The sequence below is a fragment of the Vicia villosa genome, linkage group LG2 (genome assembly GCF_029867415.1).
Source record: "Vicia villosa cultivar HV-30 ecotype Madison, WI linkage group LG2, Vvil1.0, whole genome shotgun sequence".
Classification (NCBI taxonomy): domain Eukaryota; kingdom Viridiplantae; phylum Streptophyta; class Magnoliopsida; order Fabales; family Fabaceae; genus Vicia; species Vicia villosa.
Genome location: NC_081181.1, coordinates 224501214 through 224516872, shown reverse-complemented (window position 1 = coordinate 224516872; position 15659 = coordinate 224501214). Strand labels below are relative to the sequence as shown.

Here is a 15659-nt window from a genome sequence, read left to right as displayed (position 1 = left end):
TAACCGGTCTGGTTCAATAGTCAGATCGGGTATGCCATCAAACCGGTGGGAACCGGTGAAAACCGGAAAACCGGCGGTTTAATTGTTGTTTTTTTTTTAAAATTTTTTTTAAACTTTTTTTTTTAACATTTCTTTTAAACTTTTTTTTAATATATTTAGTAGTATATTACTTAAATAGCATTCTCACACATAGTTTTTTTGTTAGTGACAAATTAAAAACTTTATTGTCTATTTGTTATCTTTGCTAATAAATTTTGTTAAATAAACATATTGAATTTTATTTGATTTTCTTTTTAGGAGGATCCTATTTAGAATTAAATTTGGTAAACATCGGAGTTATTTTGTTATAAACTATTCAATTAGATTATGTTGTAATTAGTCTTTGTTTGCAGTTAGACTTTGTAATTTTTTACTATTTTGTTATGTGTGATACCTTTGTTTAAAATTTGAATTTAAGTTATGAAATTGTGAATTTATGATATGATATTTTTAAAAAATTTAAAAGCTAGTTATATTTTTTTAGAGACTGAATCATCCGGTTCGACTGGTTTTATACCTATATAATGACAGGTCTATTCAACTGAGTTATCCGATTTAATCCGGTTTAATCCGGTTTGGTCGTGCGGTTCGACCAGTGACCCAGTGGTTCGACCAATAAACCAGTGACCCAGTACCCTCACCGGTTCGATGACCGGTCCGGTTTTTAAAACACTGCTTCAAACAAAAGAAAAATTATTCTTCACAAGGGTATGTAAGTAATTTGGCACTCGTCAATTAAACGACGCCGGTAAACAAACTTCAGTTAGATTTCAGAGCGAGAAGAAAATGATCCTCGCGGTGCTGTTTGCGAACGCGGAGGGCAATATCCTCATCGAACGGTTAACTTCCATCTCTCTCTGATCTATACATTCTACCTACTAATTTCCTGCAATTTTCTGCAATTTGTTTGATCTGGATGCTGTTCGAAGTTTCAATATTGGTTTTTCTTGATCTTTTAATGGATTAGACTAACACAGTTGTTAAGCTTTTTGAAAATCAAATCTTTTATAAGTATACATGGTTAATCCTTTTAATGCTTTGGCAATTAACGAAATTAATAGATCATATATCATATATTTAGGGATTTTGATAACCTATTTTGATATTAAATTGCTAAATTGAGGATTGGTTAGTGTTAGTTAGATTTACACCTAAGAGTAATGTGCTAAATTGCTTCACTTTCTGTTGAATTGGATTGAATTGAGTTGAATGGTATTAGCACTGAACTTAGTGGATTTATGATTGCAGTTTTCATGGAGTTCCTGCGGAGGAGCGTCTACACTGGCGTTCTTTCTTGGTCAAACTAGGAGCTGACAATCTTAAGGGTATAAAAAATGAAGAACTTCTAGTTGCTTGCCACAAGTGAGTATATATTGTTCTCTCATTTGTATGTCATGTATGAATGTCTTTTGTACCTGGATAGGTTACTTTATGTAATAGCGCTCTGTAACTTTATCTGATTCTGAAAATGTGGGGAAGGACTGAATTTTGGTTACTAGGAATGTAGTGGCAAGGTAAATGGGTTGCTGAATGTGTTTATTTGAATCATTATCAGTTAAGTACTATGACAGTGATTAGTGTAGTCAAGATCGAGTGCTGGATCGTAAGATCATAATATCTTATGTGCCAAGGATGCCTGAGAGTGCTATGATCAAAGAAAGATCGTTTTCGTCGCCGATATGGTCAAGATCGAGCTTTTTGAAGCAAGCTCGTAAAAAAAACGTGTTGGGCCTTTTTTTGGATCGTAAGATCATAATATCTTATGTGTGCATAAATATATTTGAAATTACCATTTTCCCTTTAGTAGGATCTTACGTGTCATGCTAACAATCCAAGTTTTACAATCTTTCACAAACCGACCGATCTTACTTAAGATCTCGTGCTTGAGTACTTCAGTGATATACTTTGCACCGTTTGCATCTGTGCTTTCTAATGCAAAAAGATGAGAACAGAGTGAGTAACATTAGTTGTTTACTATGATATTTCAGATAGTGTAATCCTTCGATAATATGGAAATGAGTCGTGGAATTGGAAGCTAAAAAGTTTGACATGTGAACTTGTCCATTCAAAATCAGAATATATGTTACAGGATTCTTGAGAAAAAAATATTGTTTGATTCATATTAAATGTTGTTCATTCATATTCCTTCACTTTTGAAAGTTATGTCTCATTCATATGTGATGAAACAGTTTTCCTTTGAGTACATGGTGATTTAGTATTTTACTTCTACTTCTTATCTTTATCAGGTCAGTTTATATTGTATACACAATACTTGGAGATGTCAGTATATACGTCGTGGGGAAGGACGAGTACGATGAACTTGCTTGTATGTATTCTATGAATCAATCTTTTATATACAATGATGGTAAATGGTAAAATAAAAGTACACAAGTTACTCATCTCAGGTGTTAATGCTTTAATAAGGAATTGCAGCAATATTTTGTACTTGCTGATGGTAAAATAGAACATAGAAATGAATCACTTAAGTTGTTGATGCTTGAAAGTGAATATTCTCTTCTTCTTTTTTTTTTCCGGATTGAAGTTAGATAACAACCCCACGTCTCAATAGAAAGAAATAGGGACAACCTCAATTAAAAAGATACTACACTGCAGAACTTCGGGGTTTTCATTTCTGTTGTAAATAACAAGACATCACTCCCTCCTCTTATTTACAGGAAACAACTTTATTTTTTTTAATTATCTCAACGCAACAAACTAACCTTCTCTATAACAGTCCTTACATACATCTACTAGTCCCTCCCTCTCTTCCTAACCTTGTCCTCTAGGTGATCAGTTTGCTAAAACATTATTCCGCCAGGGTCCACCAACTTGCATATTAAAGATAATAATGTACTCTGATATCTGGCGATTGAATTTGTCTTTTTATCTCAGTAGCTGCATCAACATTTGTAAGGTTCTTAACTGTTTTTGTCCTTGTCTGCAGTTTTCATTCTTGGATCTCGTCTGAGATATCAATTATTCTACCACCTAATGTGTCGATTATTTTCTTAACTTATCACCCATGGCTTTGCCTCTCCTCATGTTGTCAATTGGGTTTCCAAGAATCTCGTCCATCCTGCACAATATTTCCTCTATCATAGCCCTTATATTCCTAACACGAATGTACATTCAAAACCGTTGCTCCATTTCGTTTTCTTTTTATTGTCTTCAATTCTTGCAAGCTTCTCTTCACACCATCCCCTCAACCCACCATTCTCATTTAATCGTGAAATGCTCCCTAGAAAAAGACGCTCTTAATAAAAGATGGAAACCTTCCCTCGTATTCCCTATATTAATAAAAGATATACTAGCAATTAAAGGGGGGTACTCTTGTGGTGTTGGAAGCATGGCATTACATTTTAAATAACATAATGGAAGAGCTAGCAATCAGGTGAACTAGTTGTAGTACATCTTAGAATCTAAACTTAGAGGACACTTTTGTCTAACTTTCCAAGAAAATAAAAATGAAAACATTTAATTTAAAAACAAGGTTATTTGTTCATAGTAACAGTTGATGTCTTCGTCGTTTATAATAATACCAAGTAACGCAAGCATATTGTTAAGAGTTAGAAATTGAAATTTCGGAAAAAATGTGTATGTTATAAGGCCAATTCTACAGTGCACATGCGAGATAAGTCTTGCACCATGTACAAGTTTGTTTCTAGCATTGGATCAAATGAGATATGATGAGATTTATTGATCAAATGGTAGGAAAAAAATGCATGCATGGTGCAAGGTTAACTTGTGCATATTAGACAGCTTGTTAAAGCTGTCAAGAACTTTTGTAACTTGATATCGATAATACTAATTTACCAATGTTTTGTTTCTGTCCAGTGTCGGAGGTGATCTTTACAATAACCTCAGCTGTAAAGGATGTATGTGGGAAGCCCCCAACTGAGCGCCGTTTCCTTGATAAGTATGGAAGAATTTGCTTGTGTTTGGATGAAATTGTATGGAAGGTGAGAAAAATTGGTGGACAATGTTTAGTAAAAGATCACAGCTAACTTCTGAAAATGCTCTCGGTTTACTTGTTCATTCTACTTACCTTAGACACAGTGTATGTCATCACATGTATCTTTATAGTTATTATAGTTATTGTTATTTGATGTTAATTATTTTGCATGAGACTCGTCACATTATGATTATCTTCTGCTATGCACATAAAATGATACCCCATCTTATAAGAATAAATGTGAACAGAAGCAAAAATCAGAGGGGTTGCCCCCATATTTTTATGCAAAACTTGCTACTTTGTCTCTTTTCACTATTACACACCTCTGATTCAATCTTTATCTTTTTGCATTCCATTGTTGCAAAGAGGAGATTCTTCTTGATGTTGTGCTTAAATGTTTTTTGTGTGTATCTTTTGAAGGGATATTTGGAAAATACGGAAAAAGATAGAATCAAGAGATTGATAAGGTTGAAGCCTCCTACTGAGTTCTGAATGAGAAATTCTGAGGCAGTCATTATAGAATCAGTGGTTTGAGTTGTGTGTTGAGCATCTTGTGCTTAGAATGGCATGTAACAGAAGCCAGGCAAAAACCTCTAGGTATGATATTCTATTATCTAATATGGTGCAGGTGAGGATTTTGCTCAGCCCATAAATACTTGTACTATCATCAATATTCTTGATTAAACATTTTGTTATGTTGTAACATCTATATTGTTGATTTCATTCTACCTTTACCTTGTGCAATGTGTATTTTTTTCATTCTTTCTTGGTTTGCTCTTCTAAGTATACTTTTGTTTGATGAGACATGCTTTTTATTCCAATGGTGATTCATGTACCAGATGTTGACATGCTTGCTGCTTTAAGCTTCTTTTTTTTTAAACATTAAGACAAAATTTGGACATGAGCAGTGTGACTAGGACAAAAAAAAAAGTTTAAAGCAAGAATAAAACATTGATGGGAACCTATATCTTCTTGGAAAGAAACATAAAGGTTTACAGTTACTACTGGTTTCAATCCCAGAAACCCTTGTGAGATTATATCATAAAAAGGCAAGTTCGTATGTTGACAAGTGATGTTGAGTAATCTTTTTCCTTCTCCTGATTCAGCGCCATATCTAGCATTCTCTAAACGGCCACCAAATGCAACATAGACATAGAAAATTAGGTTTTTTTTTGTAATTTAAGTTTGCAAGTTCATTGCAGAAAAGGAAAATTCTTTGAAAATACATTTTTTCTAAAATTCGAAACCAAACCGAGTGGTACGGGCAAAGAATTAAATCACAATATTAGGGTTTAGGAATTTAGTTGGACTAATACTCTAGAAGCTATCTGAAAATGGTGGCCATTAAAGTGAATAAAATAGGATCTCGATATATAATGATATTCCTTTCCATGGAACTAAGTTTTGACAGTATCTAATGCTTCCAATTTATTGTTTTAAAACTATGGATTTTAAGTGCATGGAACTTTTGCATAAAAAAGAATGTGCACAGAAATTTAAACTGAGGCATGATTCATTATGCTTTGGTGTTTGTTTACTACGCACGAGTTTGGCGAGGCGACAGATAGGACCAAAAACAGCTTCTCGACACGTGATTAACTTTTTATTTCAGGTTATATAAGTCTATCTCATAGTTTTAAAAATTGGACCAGACGTTAAATCAGGCATTAATAGAATTGAATGATTAAATTGAGTAATTTAGTTAATTAAATTGGCTTTTAAAATAAAATCATATAATTATTAAACTGGTTGAACCGGAAAAAAATATCAAGACACTCATCTCATTTAAAATATAAATCTAAATAAATTTTAAACAAAGTCTAATTGTAACATAAATTAAATAATAAATTAACGTGTCTAATAAATCTAAAAGAAAGAAAATTGTTTAAAATAAATTTTGAACAAAATATACCTACTGAATTTTTCAATTTTTTCCACTTTTTAAAGTCTAATCACTAAATTATTTTATCAAAAAAAAACTATTTTAAAAGTTACAATTGAGTTAGACATATTTAATTTTTAAGTATTGCTATTTAGTACGAAACAATTTAAAGAAGAAAAGTAAGAATGCACATATATCACTATTTTAGAGGTGAATTTTAATTTTAATTTATTTTTTATTTATTAATATATATAATGGGTTGTAGTGATAATGAATTATACTTAGATTTTTTCTTATATTTTTTGTTTTTTCATTTTCTTATTAATAAGTATTTTTCTTAATTTTTTTATTATTTATATTTAAAATTGATTCTACCAATTCTCTCCTTAGGTGATATTCATTAAATAAATAATTTTGTAATGATCTATATTATATAGAAATCATTAAAACTAAAATTGAATTATAATAGCGATGACAACAAATAATTTGAGTATTTACTTTAATTCAAAATTAACTTTTACACTAACTTAATGAAGCATAAATAATTAGACAATGTTAACTTGTGCAATTTATATTAAAAAAAAAAATTATACAATGACATTATTAAATACTTAAACTTTATATTTTTGACCGTTGTTTTCAACGCAAACTTTTGTTTTTATTTTACAAATTAATTAACATCATCCTAAATTATTTTATATTTAATTTACTTTGAATCAAAATGAATTCGTTGAAAGTCAATGTGAATGACAAAGCATAACAAAAACAATAAATACAGCTTAAGCTTAATCTAATCACCCTTGTAACAAGGGAATTGAACAACGAAGAACTTACTAGTTAAGACTCGAATATTGACCCTAGCCACCTACTCACCCCTTTGTCGTGGCTACCATAAATCCAACCAAAACCCATTCCAGCGGTACCTCCTACAACCTATTCTCTTCAATCATAACCATGAAACCTCTCGCTTCAATCCTCTTCTTCTCATTCTCCATTATCGCCGTCTTCTCCGAACCAACACCGATTACCACCGCTTCCGATCAGCCTCAACCTAATCAATCTTTCAACCCCAACCAAATTCAAACTCAGGTACCAAATTATGGTTTCTACAGAAGCATTTTCAGATCTTGTTATTGTAAAATCTGAAATTAATTGAATATGCATGTTGCAGAATGCTGTTGGTGCTAGCACCTGTGCTTATACTGTCACTATAAAAACAAGCTGCAAATCTCCATCTTACACCAGAGATCGAATCAGTCTTTCATTCGGCGATGCTTATGGATATCAGGTTCATTTCCGCCATTCATAAATTGCATAATTGTTTCAAATATTTGATTTCAACTTTAACTACCTGAGTTCAGTTAAACTGATTCGGTTCGACCAGATAAGAATTGGATCATCTACTATACATAGGTCAAGTTAATTTGTTTTAGAAGCTTAGGTTTGAGCTCAAATTCGGCAAATTAATTTTCAAACTATTTTTGAATTGGTTCGATTTATTTTCAGGCATATTGTGAAAATTAATGCGTTGGTTAATTGGTAATGGATCAGGTTTATGTTCCGAGATTGGATGATCCTAGTTCAAGGACATTTGAGAGGTGTTCTACAGACACATTTCATGTAAACGGGCCATGTACGTACCAATTATGCTATCTGTATTTATACAGAACCGGATACGATGGTTGGAGACCAGAGAGTGTTACAGTATCTACCTTTAACTATCCACCTGCTACTTTCTACTACAACACTTTCATTCCTAATGGTATTTGGTATGGTTTTGATAATTGTCGCACTTATTTGCCAACCACTACTGCTGCAGCAATCTAGTCGACCTTCTTAGCCCGTGAGCCGAGGAATAAATAATGATAGTTTCTTCTTACTCCCGCATTTATCAAGCTCGCAATTTGTTTGGATTACAGTCCAGACAAATCGCGTGTTTTGAGAAATGTAGGAGGTGAGGAGAGATTATCGGAAATAATATGGTTGGTGTCCTACTGTAAAACCCTATGTTATGTGTGGGCTTATTGGACCTTTTATAAGCTCTTCATGAGGGGTTTTCTATATATGTTTGTAGGTTTTGCTGTCTGTATTATTATTCCACGTTATATACTATGTGATATTTTGAGAGACTGGTTCGTTTTTTATGAAGAAGTTTCTTTTTTTGTTGAGAAGTTATCTTTCAAAATTCGTTAAGCCTAGTGAACATGTATTGAAGTACGAAGGTTCCAAAGTTTTGTCGAAACCTCAGACCATCTACCATGGTTTCAACACTCAACACCCACTTTTTCAACTCCCAACACTCCACATCATTTTCTCTTTCTTCCACCTAATAACTCAACACCCATTCAACTTTTACCCTCTCCAATGGTTTTTTACTCAACACCCTACCCCACCACTTTTTATTTTCATATTCTTATTTAAATTTTATTTTTATTTTTATTTTTATGATTACATAAAATTACAATTATCGATTAAAATTAAATTAAAATAATAATTACTTAATAATTTATTTTTTAATTTATTGTAATAAAAACAAAATTTATTTAAATAATTGGATACGATACAAAAGACACTTAACTTCAAAAAAACACTAATAGAAAGATAATAATAGAGAAAAATAGTGAAAAACAATTGGTTTTTTTTCTGTGTCCAAATCAAATGAACCAAGTCTCTATTTATAGAGAAAAAAAATCATGAATTTTGGTAAAAACAAAAAATTAATTTGCAACGAAATAATTGAGTTCAAAGTATTAAATGGATAAAAATCTGGCCAGCCAATCAAGACCAGCCACGTCAGCCCCTGCGTCAGTGTACATGGTGTTGAGTTTTCTCAACATCTCTCCTCCAACACACACTCAACACTACTCTAAACACACCATTGCACATGATTTTGCCATGTTGAGCTCAATTAAACACACCATTGCACATGGTCTCATATTGTGCTTATTGATTAAACTTTTGAGGAAAATCAGACTTTTTGCACTATCTTGTGGATTGATAAGAATTTTTAGCAGAAAAGTACTTTTTTTTTTGGTGAGGACCCTGAGTTATGATCTATTTGATTTGAAATTTTTAAAAGCTAAAATCAGTTTATATTTTGAGTCTTAAAATTTTAAAAAATCAAAATCAATTTAAGTTTAAGTTAAGTTTTATGAAATTTTCAAACCACAAAATCAGTTTCATACATAAACATAAAAATAAATGTTCATGATAAAGATGTAATCCAAATAATTCATAAGATTAGGTTTGCAATATAATTAAATATTATAAATAAATAATGGTAGAGTGGTGGTGGTTGCTATTGATCAGCGGTAGTCGTAGTAGCGGTCGGTGGTGGTTATAATAGTTATTGAAGTAGTAAGAATGGTTATAGGTGGTAGTGGTGGTCATAACAGTTGTTATGGTGGTGGTGGTGGTATTGATCAGCGGTGGTGGTCGGTATTGATCGGCGGTGGTGGTCGGTAGTGGTTATAATTGTTATTGAAGTAGTGGTCGATGACCTTTGATGGTGATGTCTTATTTTTAAAGCAAAAGTAGAAATTTATAAATTTAATTTTTGTTTGAGTTTTAGTGAAAATTTGTTTTGAAATAAAATAACAAACCAACCCTCCTAAATTATAAGGTATTTTTGGGTATTTCACACGAATTTAAAAATATAATTATTACTATATGAGAAAGTGAAATGATGTATAATTTTTTAAAAAAAAATTGTCCTTTAAAGCTCCTGCTAAGGATGCAATCCGGAGAATATCAGGTTCGATTCCTAGGTGGGAAAAATGTTTGGCCAGTGCCCGTACCTCTCGGCACAAGCTCTGGATTACTAGGGTCCCTTTCCCCTGAAAACCAGAGTGCGAAAGCCAAAAAAAAAATGTCCTTCAATAATTATATTGAAAACGAAATTAAAAAATATGAAAAAGTATAAGAGTAATAATGATAGAAGGCATATTAGGAAAATTTGTATTAATGTTGGATTGGTATTGTAAATTAACTTATAATTTGGAACAAATATTTTTTTCAAAACGTCTTATAATTTGGAACGGAAGAGATCATAATTTTATGAATAGATTTTGATTTTAAAAATGACTTTTAAAATAAAAAAACTCACAACAAATTCTAAGAACCCCTTAGAGAGCAAATAGTCGGGATTATATAACATATGGTATCCTTGTTTAGCAAGCAACACCAAATTAAACATTTTGATACTTCTAAAATTCGAACCACCTTTATTTTTTAGTTGGCAATACTTATTCTAATTTAACCAATGAATTTTTCTTCTCACCTTAATCGTATTAGTGGTAAACTCTACTTAAAAATGTTTAAAAGTCCAACTAAATAAAAAATGCGAGAAAACTTGTTATTTTTAAATCACTTAAGAACATAGGAAATATCACACAATAAACATCGAAAATAAACATAATTAATTGCGTAAGTCGACAATAGAATAAATCATTAAGTAATTCACGTGAGTAAATATACATTCATATCAAGGCATTATTGCAATACACTGACTTAAAAAAATAACTATCCTAACGCATTTATGAGGTTAGAGTTGCGAGTTTGTGGAAACAATCTTGTAATAATGTTGAGGAGTGGTCAGTTAACCTCTTAAATATTTATAAAATGACAAGTTTCCATTCTTCATCACAAACTCTTGTTAGAAGTTGGAGCCACAAGGTTGATGAATAATTCATTAATTGAGTGCGGAGAGGGAAAGAGTGAGAGAGAATTAGAGAGTGTAAAATTGAGGGTGAATGGAAGTACATCCATCTTATTCACGAATAATTGGACGCAAGGTATACACTTTGATTAAGTTTGATTATTTGCCTTCCACCTAAAAATAATCCAACTCATCAAATAAATGTTTTCCACCTTAGCACAACTAAGAAAACATTTTCACAAACGGGAGATGATATATCCATTTCGACGCAAAACAAACAAACTTTTCATCCTCCCAGCGCGAGCAACAAGCAATGTTTAACTGTTCAATGCAAACTAAGCATCACTCTCTAAAAACAACCAACACACAGTCATTTGCTACTAAGAAATACGTAACTTTGAATTCCTCAACGCACCTGAGCATACGTAGGAGCAAGACTCGCAATATTGTCAAGCACCCTAATAAAAAAACTTATTTGTAGTCCTTTATTTCCTTTTTTTAATGCATAATAATAATCAGAAGAAAACAAATAATGTAAGTTAACATTGTATTCGTAAAATTAACTAGATGATTCATGTTTAGTACAATGGATTTGAGGGGTGTTAATATCTTCCCTTCATATAACTGACTCTCGAACCCGAATTTGGTTGCAACGGCCAAATTTTGTTCATTTAGGGTTTTATCTATGTTTTCTCTTTAAAAATAAACCCAGGTGGCGACTCTGTTGTATTTCGAGTGTTTGCTACACTCACGTATTTTTCGCGCCGCGACACTGGGTCCTCTTCTTTTCTTTCTAACTTTAGTAGTGGAGGACGTAATGGATGCGGTCGTGGTATAGGTAACTTCTATTGTATTTATTGGGCAAACTTAAGATCGATATTTTAACTTACATGGTTTCCCTAACAAAACTGTTAATGTTGCTCAAACTTCTACAAACCTTGAGTCAAAGGATGAAGTCAAAACTACTTTTTTTGTCAATGAGTATAAGGAATATTTGAAGCTGAAGACAACACAACATGCCACCTCCTCGACTATCATTGCTCATACTGGTAATTCTACAGTTTGTCTCTCTCATTTTACACCTATTGGATGAGTTATAGATTATGGTGCTTCAGATCATGTGACCGATAATGCCTCACTTTTCTCTAAATTATTAACCAAAATATTCATATGTTACTGTTGCAGATGGATTTAAAGTTGAGGCAACTAGTGTTGGACAAGTGTCACTTATTCCCTCTCTATCTCTCTCTCTCTCTCTCTCTCTCTCTCTCTCCCTCTCTCTCTCCCTCTCTCTCTTTGAGCTCTGCTTTATTGGTTCCTTGTTGTCCTTTCAATTTGATTTCTATAAGCAAATTAACTAGCTCTTTAAATTGTGCCATAACCTTTACTTCTAATTCCTTCTTGATACAAGACCGAAGTACGGGCCAAATAATTGGAGTCATAACTAAATCTAGTGGTCTTTAATATCTTCAACTCCCACTTCCATTATATGTGCTACTATCGAATCTCTCGATCTTCTGCATTATTTCTTAGGTCATCTGAGTTTATCAAAATTGAAGAAAATGGTGTCCGATCTTTCTCATTTAGAGTCCTTACAGTATAAGTCTTCTTAGTTAGGAAAACATGTTAGAGTATCCTTTTCCAATCATATTAATAACAGAGCCATATCTCTATTTGATGTTGTTCATTCTGATGTTTGGGGTCCTAGTTTGAGATATTATGTTAATTTTATTGACGATTTCTCAAGCTGTACTTAGATATTTTTAACGAAAGACGCTTTGAGTTGTTTAATACTTTTAAGAATTTTTGTTATGAAATCACGACACAATTTGGAAAAACCCTTCGTATTTTACGCAGTGACCATGCAAAAGAATATTTATCTTATTATTTTAACTCTTTCATGCACTCCAAAGGCATATTATGTCAATCTAGTTGTCCTCGTCACCTCAAAAAATTGTGTTGTTGAAAGAAAACATAGACACGTTGATGACATTGCTCGTACCCAGTTGATAAGTGTCAATGTACCTATAAAGTTTTGGGGTGATGTAGCTCTTACTGCTGGGTATTTAATTAATCAGATGCCATCCTATGTATTGAATGATCAGGTTCTTCATTCCCTATTGCACCCTACAGATTCCTTATACGTTGTTTCCCCTCATATCGTTAGGAGTATTTGTTTTGTTCATGATTTCTCCCCAAGTCTTGATAAGATGTCTGCTCGTGTTATCAAATATGTTTTCCTGGGATACTCTGGCATTTAAAAGGGATATCGGTGTTACTCCCCTTCTATACATTGCTTCTACACGTCAACAGATGTAACATTCTTTGAAGACATACCATACTTTCCCAACTCAGATGTTCCTGAAACTGATTTAGATCAAGTTTTTCTTACTCCATATTTTGAGTCTGTTAAATCCCTCATTTATCTTCTAGTCCATCCGTTGTGATAGGTGACTATCCACCACTATTGAATTGGTATGGCATCACCTATGAGAGAAGGTTTGGACCACATGATTTGACTCTTATTCCAATCTCCTCCACCCCTGCTCCGGCTCCGTATTTTGATTTTACCATTGCCAATCATCAAGGTAATCTTTGAACCCATAACCCTTAACCTATTTATAATTGTGTGTCTTACCATCGGTTATCACTTACCAATTGTGCTTTTGTTACTGCACATGCATCTGTTTCTAATCTTAAAACTATTTAGGAAGCAATATCCCATCCAGGGTGGAGACAGGTAATACTTGATGAAATATCAGCTCTAAAATCTAATTATGCTTAGGAGCTTGTTCCTCCCCCTCCTGGGAAATCTGTTGTTGGTTATTATTATGGATATTTAATATTAAGGTGGGTCTTGATGGATAGGTAGATCGATTTAAAGCTCTCCAAGTGTAAAAGGGATATACTCAAGTTATTGGTCAAGATTATAGTGATATTTGTTCTCCAATTGCAAAGATGGAATTTGTCTATCTCTTTCTGTACATGGATGCCATGAAACAATGACATTTATTTAAATTGGATATCAAGAATGAATTGATGACTTTGTAGAGGAGATTTACATGGAGCAACCTCCTGGATTTGTTGCTCAGAGAGAGTGTAATTGTGTATGTAAATTCCGCAAGTCTTTGTATGGGTTGAAACAATCACCTCAGGCAAGGTTTGGAAGATTTAGTAAAGTGTTATAACAATTTAGGATGAACCATTGTGAATCAGATCACTCATTTTTCACCAAATGCTCCTCATCAAATAAATATATTTATTTAGTGGTTTATGTTGACATCGTTGTAATTATAGGTGATGATTATGAGGTATCAAGGCTTTAAAATAATACTTATTTCAGAACTTCCAGACTAAGGACTCGGGTCATCTTCGTTATTTTTTAGGGACTGAGGTAGCTCAATCAAAGTCGAATATTGTTATCTCTCAAAAGGAAATATGCTCTTGATATTCAAGAAGAAACGGGTCTTACATATTGCAAACCGGCTGATACTCATATGAATCCTGATTTAAAGCTTCTTCCTAATCAGGGGGAGCCATATACAAATCCAAGTAGATATCGATGACTTGTATGTGAAGTCGGCCCTGTGGAGCATTTACTTCAAGAACTTCATTTTTGTGAAGTTAGCCTTATGAAACTTGTATGTGATAACATGTCAGCTTTGCACCTCTCATATAATCCAGTGTTTTATGAGAGGACAAAGCATATAAAAGTCGGTTGTCACTTTCTTAGAGAGAAGATTACCATAAGGACCATCAAAACCTTCTTTGTTAATTATAAGAATCAAATTGCTACCTCTTTACAAAGTCTCTTCGGAGACTTCAGATTACTTACATATCTGACATGGGTGTTTATGATGCATATGCACCACCTTGAGGTGAAGTATTGAAATATGATATTGTTTTTCATTATTATTATTTTTTAGTATCATCTATTCCCTAATTAGTGAAATTGGGTAGGAAACTTAGTCCTAATATATATTTTCTCTAATAAGTGGAATTAACAGTAGGATATGAAATTTGAATTCGAGTAACCAATTAACAATTTAAAATTACAGAAAATTTGTTAAAAAATGAATTTAAGATCTCAATTTATTATGAACAAAAACACATAAAACTTAAAATAAAAATTAAAGACAAAGATTATCACTTGGTGATAAGTTCTAAACAAATTCTTAGGCACAAACCAAACTTAATTTTTAATTTAAAGTATTATTATTACACCCAAAAATAAAAATTGGTCTTAAATTAACTCTTTGACTAAGATATTAGAATAACGTTGATCAATCTATTCATGTGACTTAAAGTCAAGAAAGTTAATAACTTGTTCTTCTAATTGTGACTTTAATTTTCTAGTCTTTCCGCTAATTAATGTGATCCTTTCACTCCTAACTCTTGAATATATTTAACCTTTCAATATATCTTTATTAAAGAACTTCTTGGAGATTCGTTTTATGTTCAATATATCCTCAGTAAGGAACTTCTTGAGAGTTCGCTTGCCCTTATCTAAAGAGTTGTTAGTCTTGGTCGAGATGACCTTGGATGTGGAACGCACACCAGAATAAAGATTTTTAGGTTAGTTCAATTTATTTATAATGAGTCAACGAGATACCATCTAAGATTAATTAATCTAGTGTCTTAATGAACTGATTATATGTCTGAATTTTAAAAATTAAACTAATCTTATTTTTGTTATCTTTTTGAAAGACATGGCTCGAAATTCTTGTACACGCAAAAATATTTTCTTGAGCTAAACAATTTGTTATCGCATTAAGAACCGGCCAAATTGATTATTTCCTTTCCAATGTCTCCCTATAAGACAATTAACGTGATTTGAAATCAAAGTAGTTTGAAGAACTTTTTCATCCTAACTACGTTAACAATTTCTTTATCTATTTATCAGTTTACCAAAATAACATAAGATAGCTTAGATAAGTACATTTTTCCATAAGCCATGTGTTTTTCCAACTAGCTTGTGTAGAATTTAATTTTCCACAATCTCTTAATATGCTTCAATTGACTTACTCTACAACTTGAAACATTAGTTGATTTATTTTATTAATTGAGAGAATTAATTATGTAAGTTCTACTTATGCTATTACCCTTATAAATAGAAGCAAAATGTGAAG

The 15659-nt window shown here is 32.3% G+C and overlaps 2 protein-coding genes across 3 annotated transcripts; both read left to right on the top strand.

Annotated features, from left to right (window-relative positions):
* The first annotated feature begins 774 nt into the window (after positions 1–774).
* Positions 775–4758, top strand: LOC131654045 (uncharacterized). Of its 2 annotated transcripts, none has more exons than XR_009299195.1 (5): positions 775–878; positions 1288–1401; positions 2286–2365; positions 3874–4096; positions 4412–4758. XR_009299195.1 is itself a non-coding variant. In XM_058924452.1 (5 exons), the coding sequence occupies exons 1-5, from the start codon at positions 826–828 to the stop codon at positions 4481–4483; spliced, it is 444 nt and encodes a 147-aa protein (XP_058780435.1). In that variant the 5' UTR covers positions 775–825; the 3' UTR covers positions 4484–4719. The 2 variants fall into 2 exon arrangements, 1 of the variants encoding a protein (XP_058780435.1); XM_058924452.1 differs by having other exon boundaries at positions 3874–3998; positions 4412–4719.
* Positions 4759–6675: 1917 nt separating this feature from the next.
* On the top strand, positions 6676–8044 carry LOC131648346 (embryo-specific protein ATS3B-like). The gene is made up of 3 exons (XM_058918106.1): positions 6676–6962; positions 7045–7161; positions 7425–8044. Exons 1-3 carry the CDS (start codon positions 6828–6830, stop codon positions 7698–7700), a joined length of 528 nt encoding a protein of 175 aa, XP_058774089.1. The 5' UTR covers positions 6676–6827; the 3' UTR covers positions 7701–8044.
* The last annotated feature ends 7615 nt before the right edge of the window (positions 8045–15659 follow it).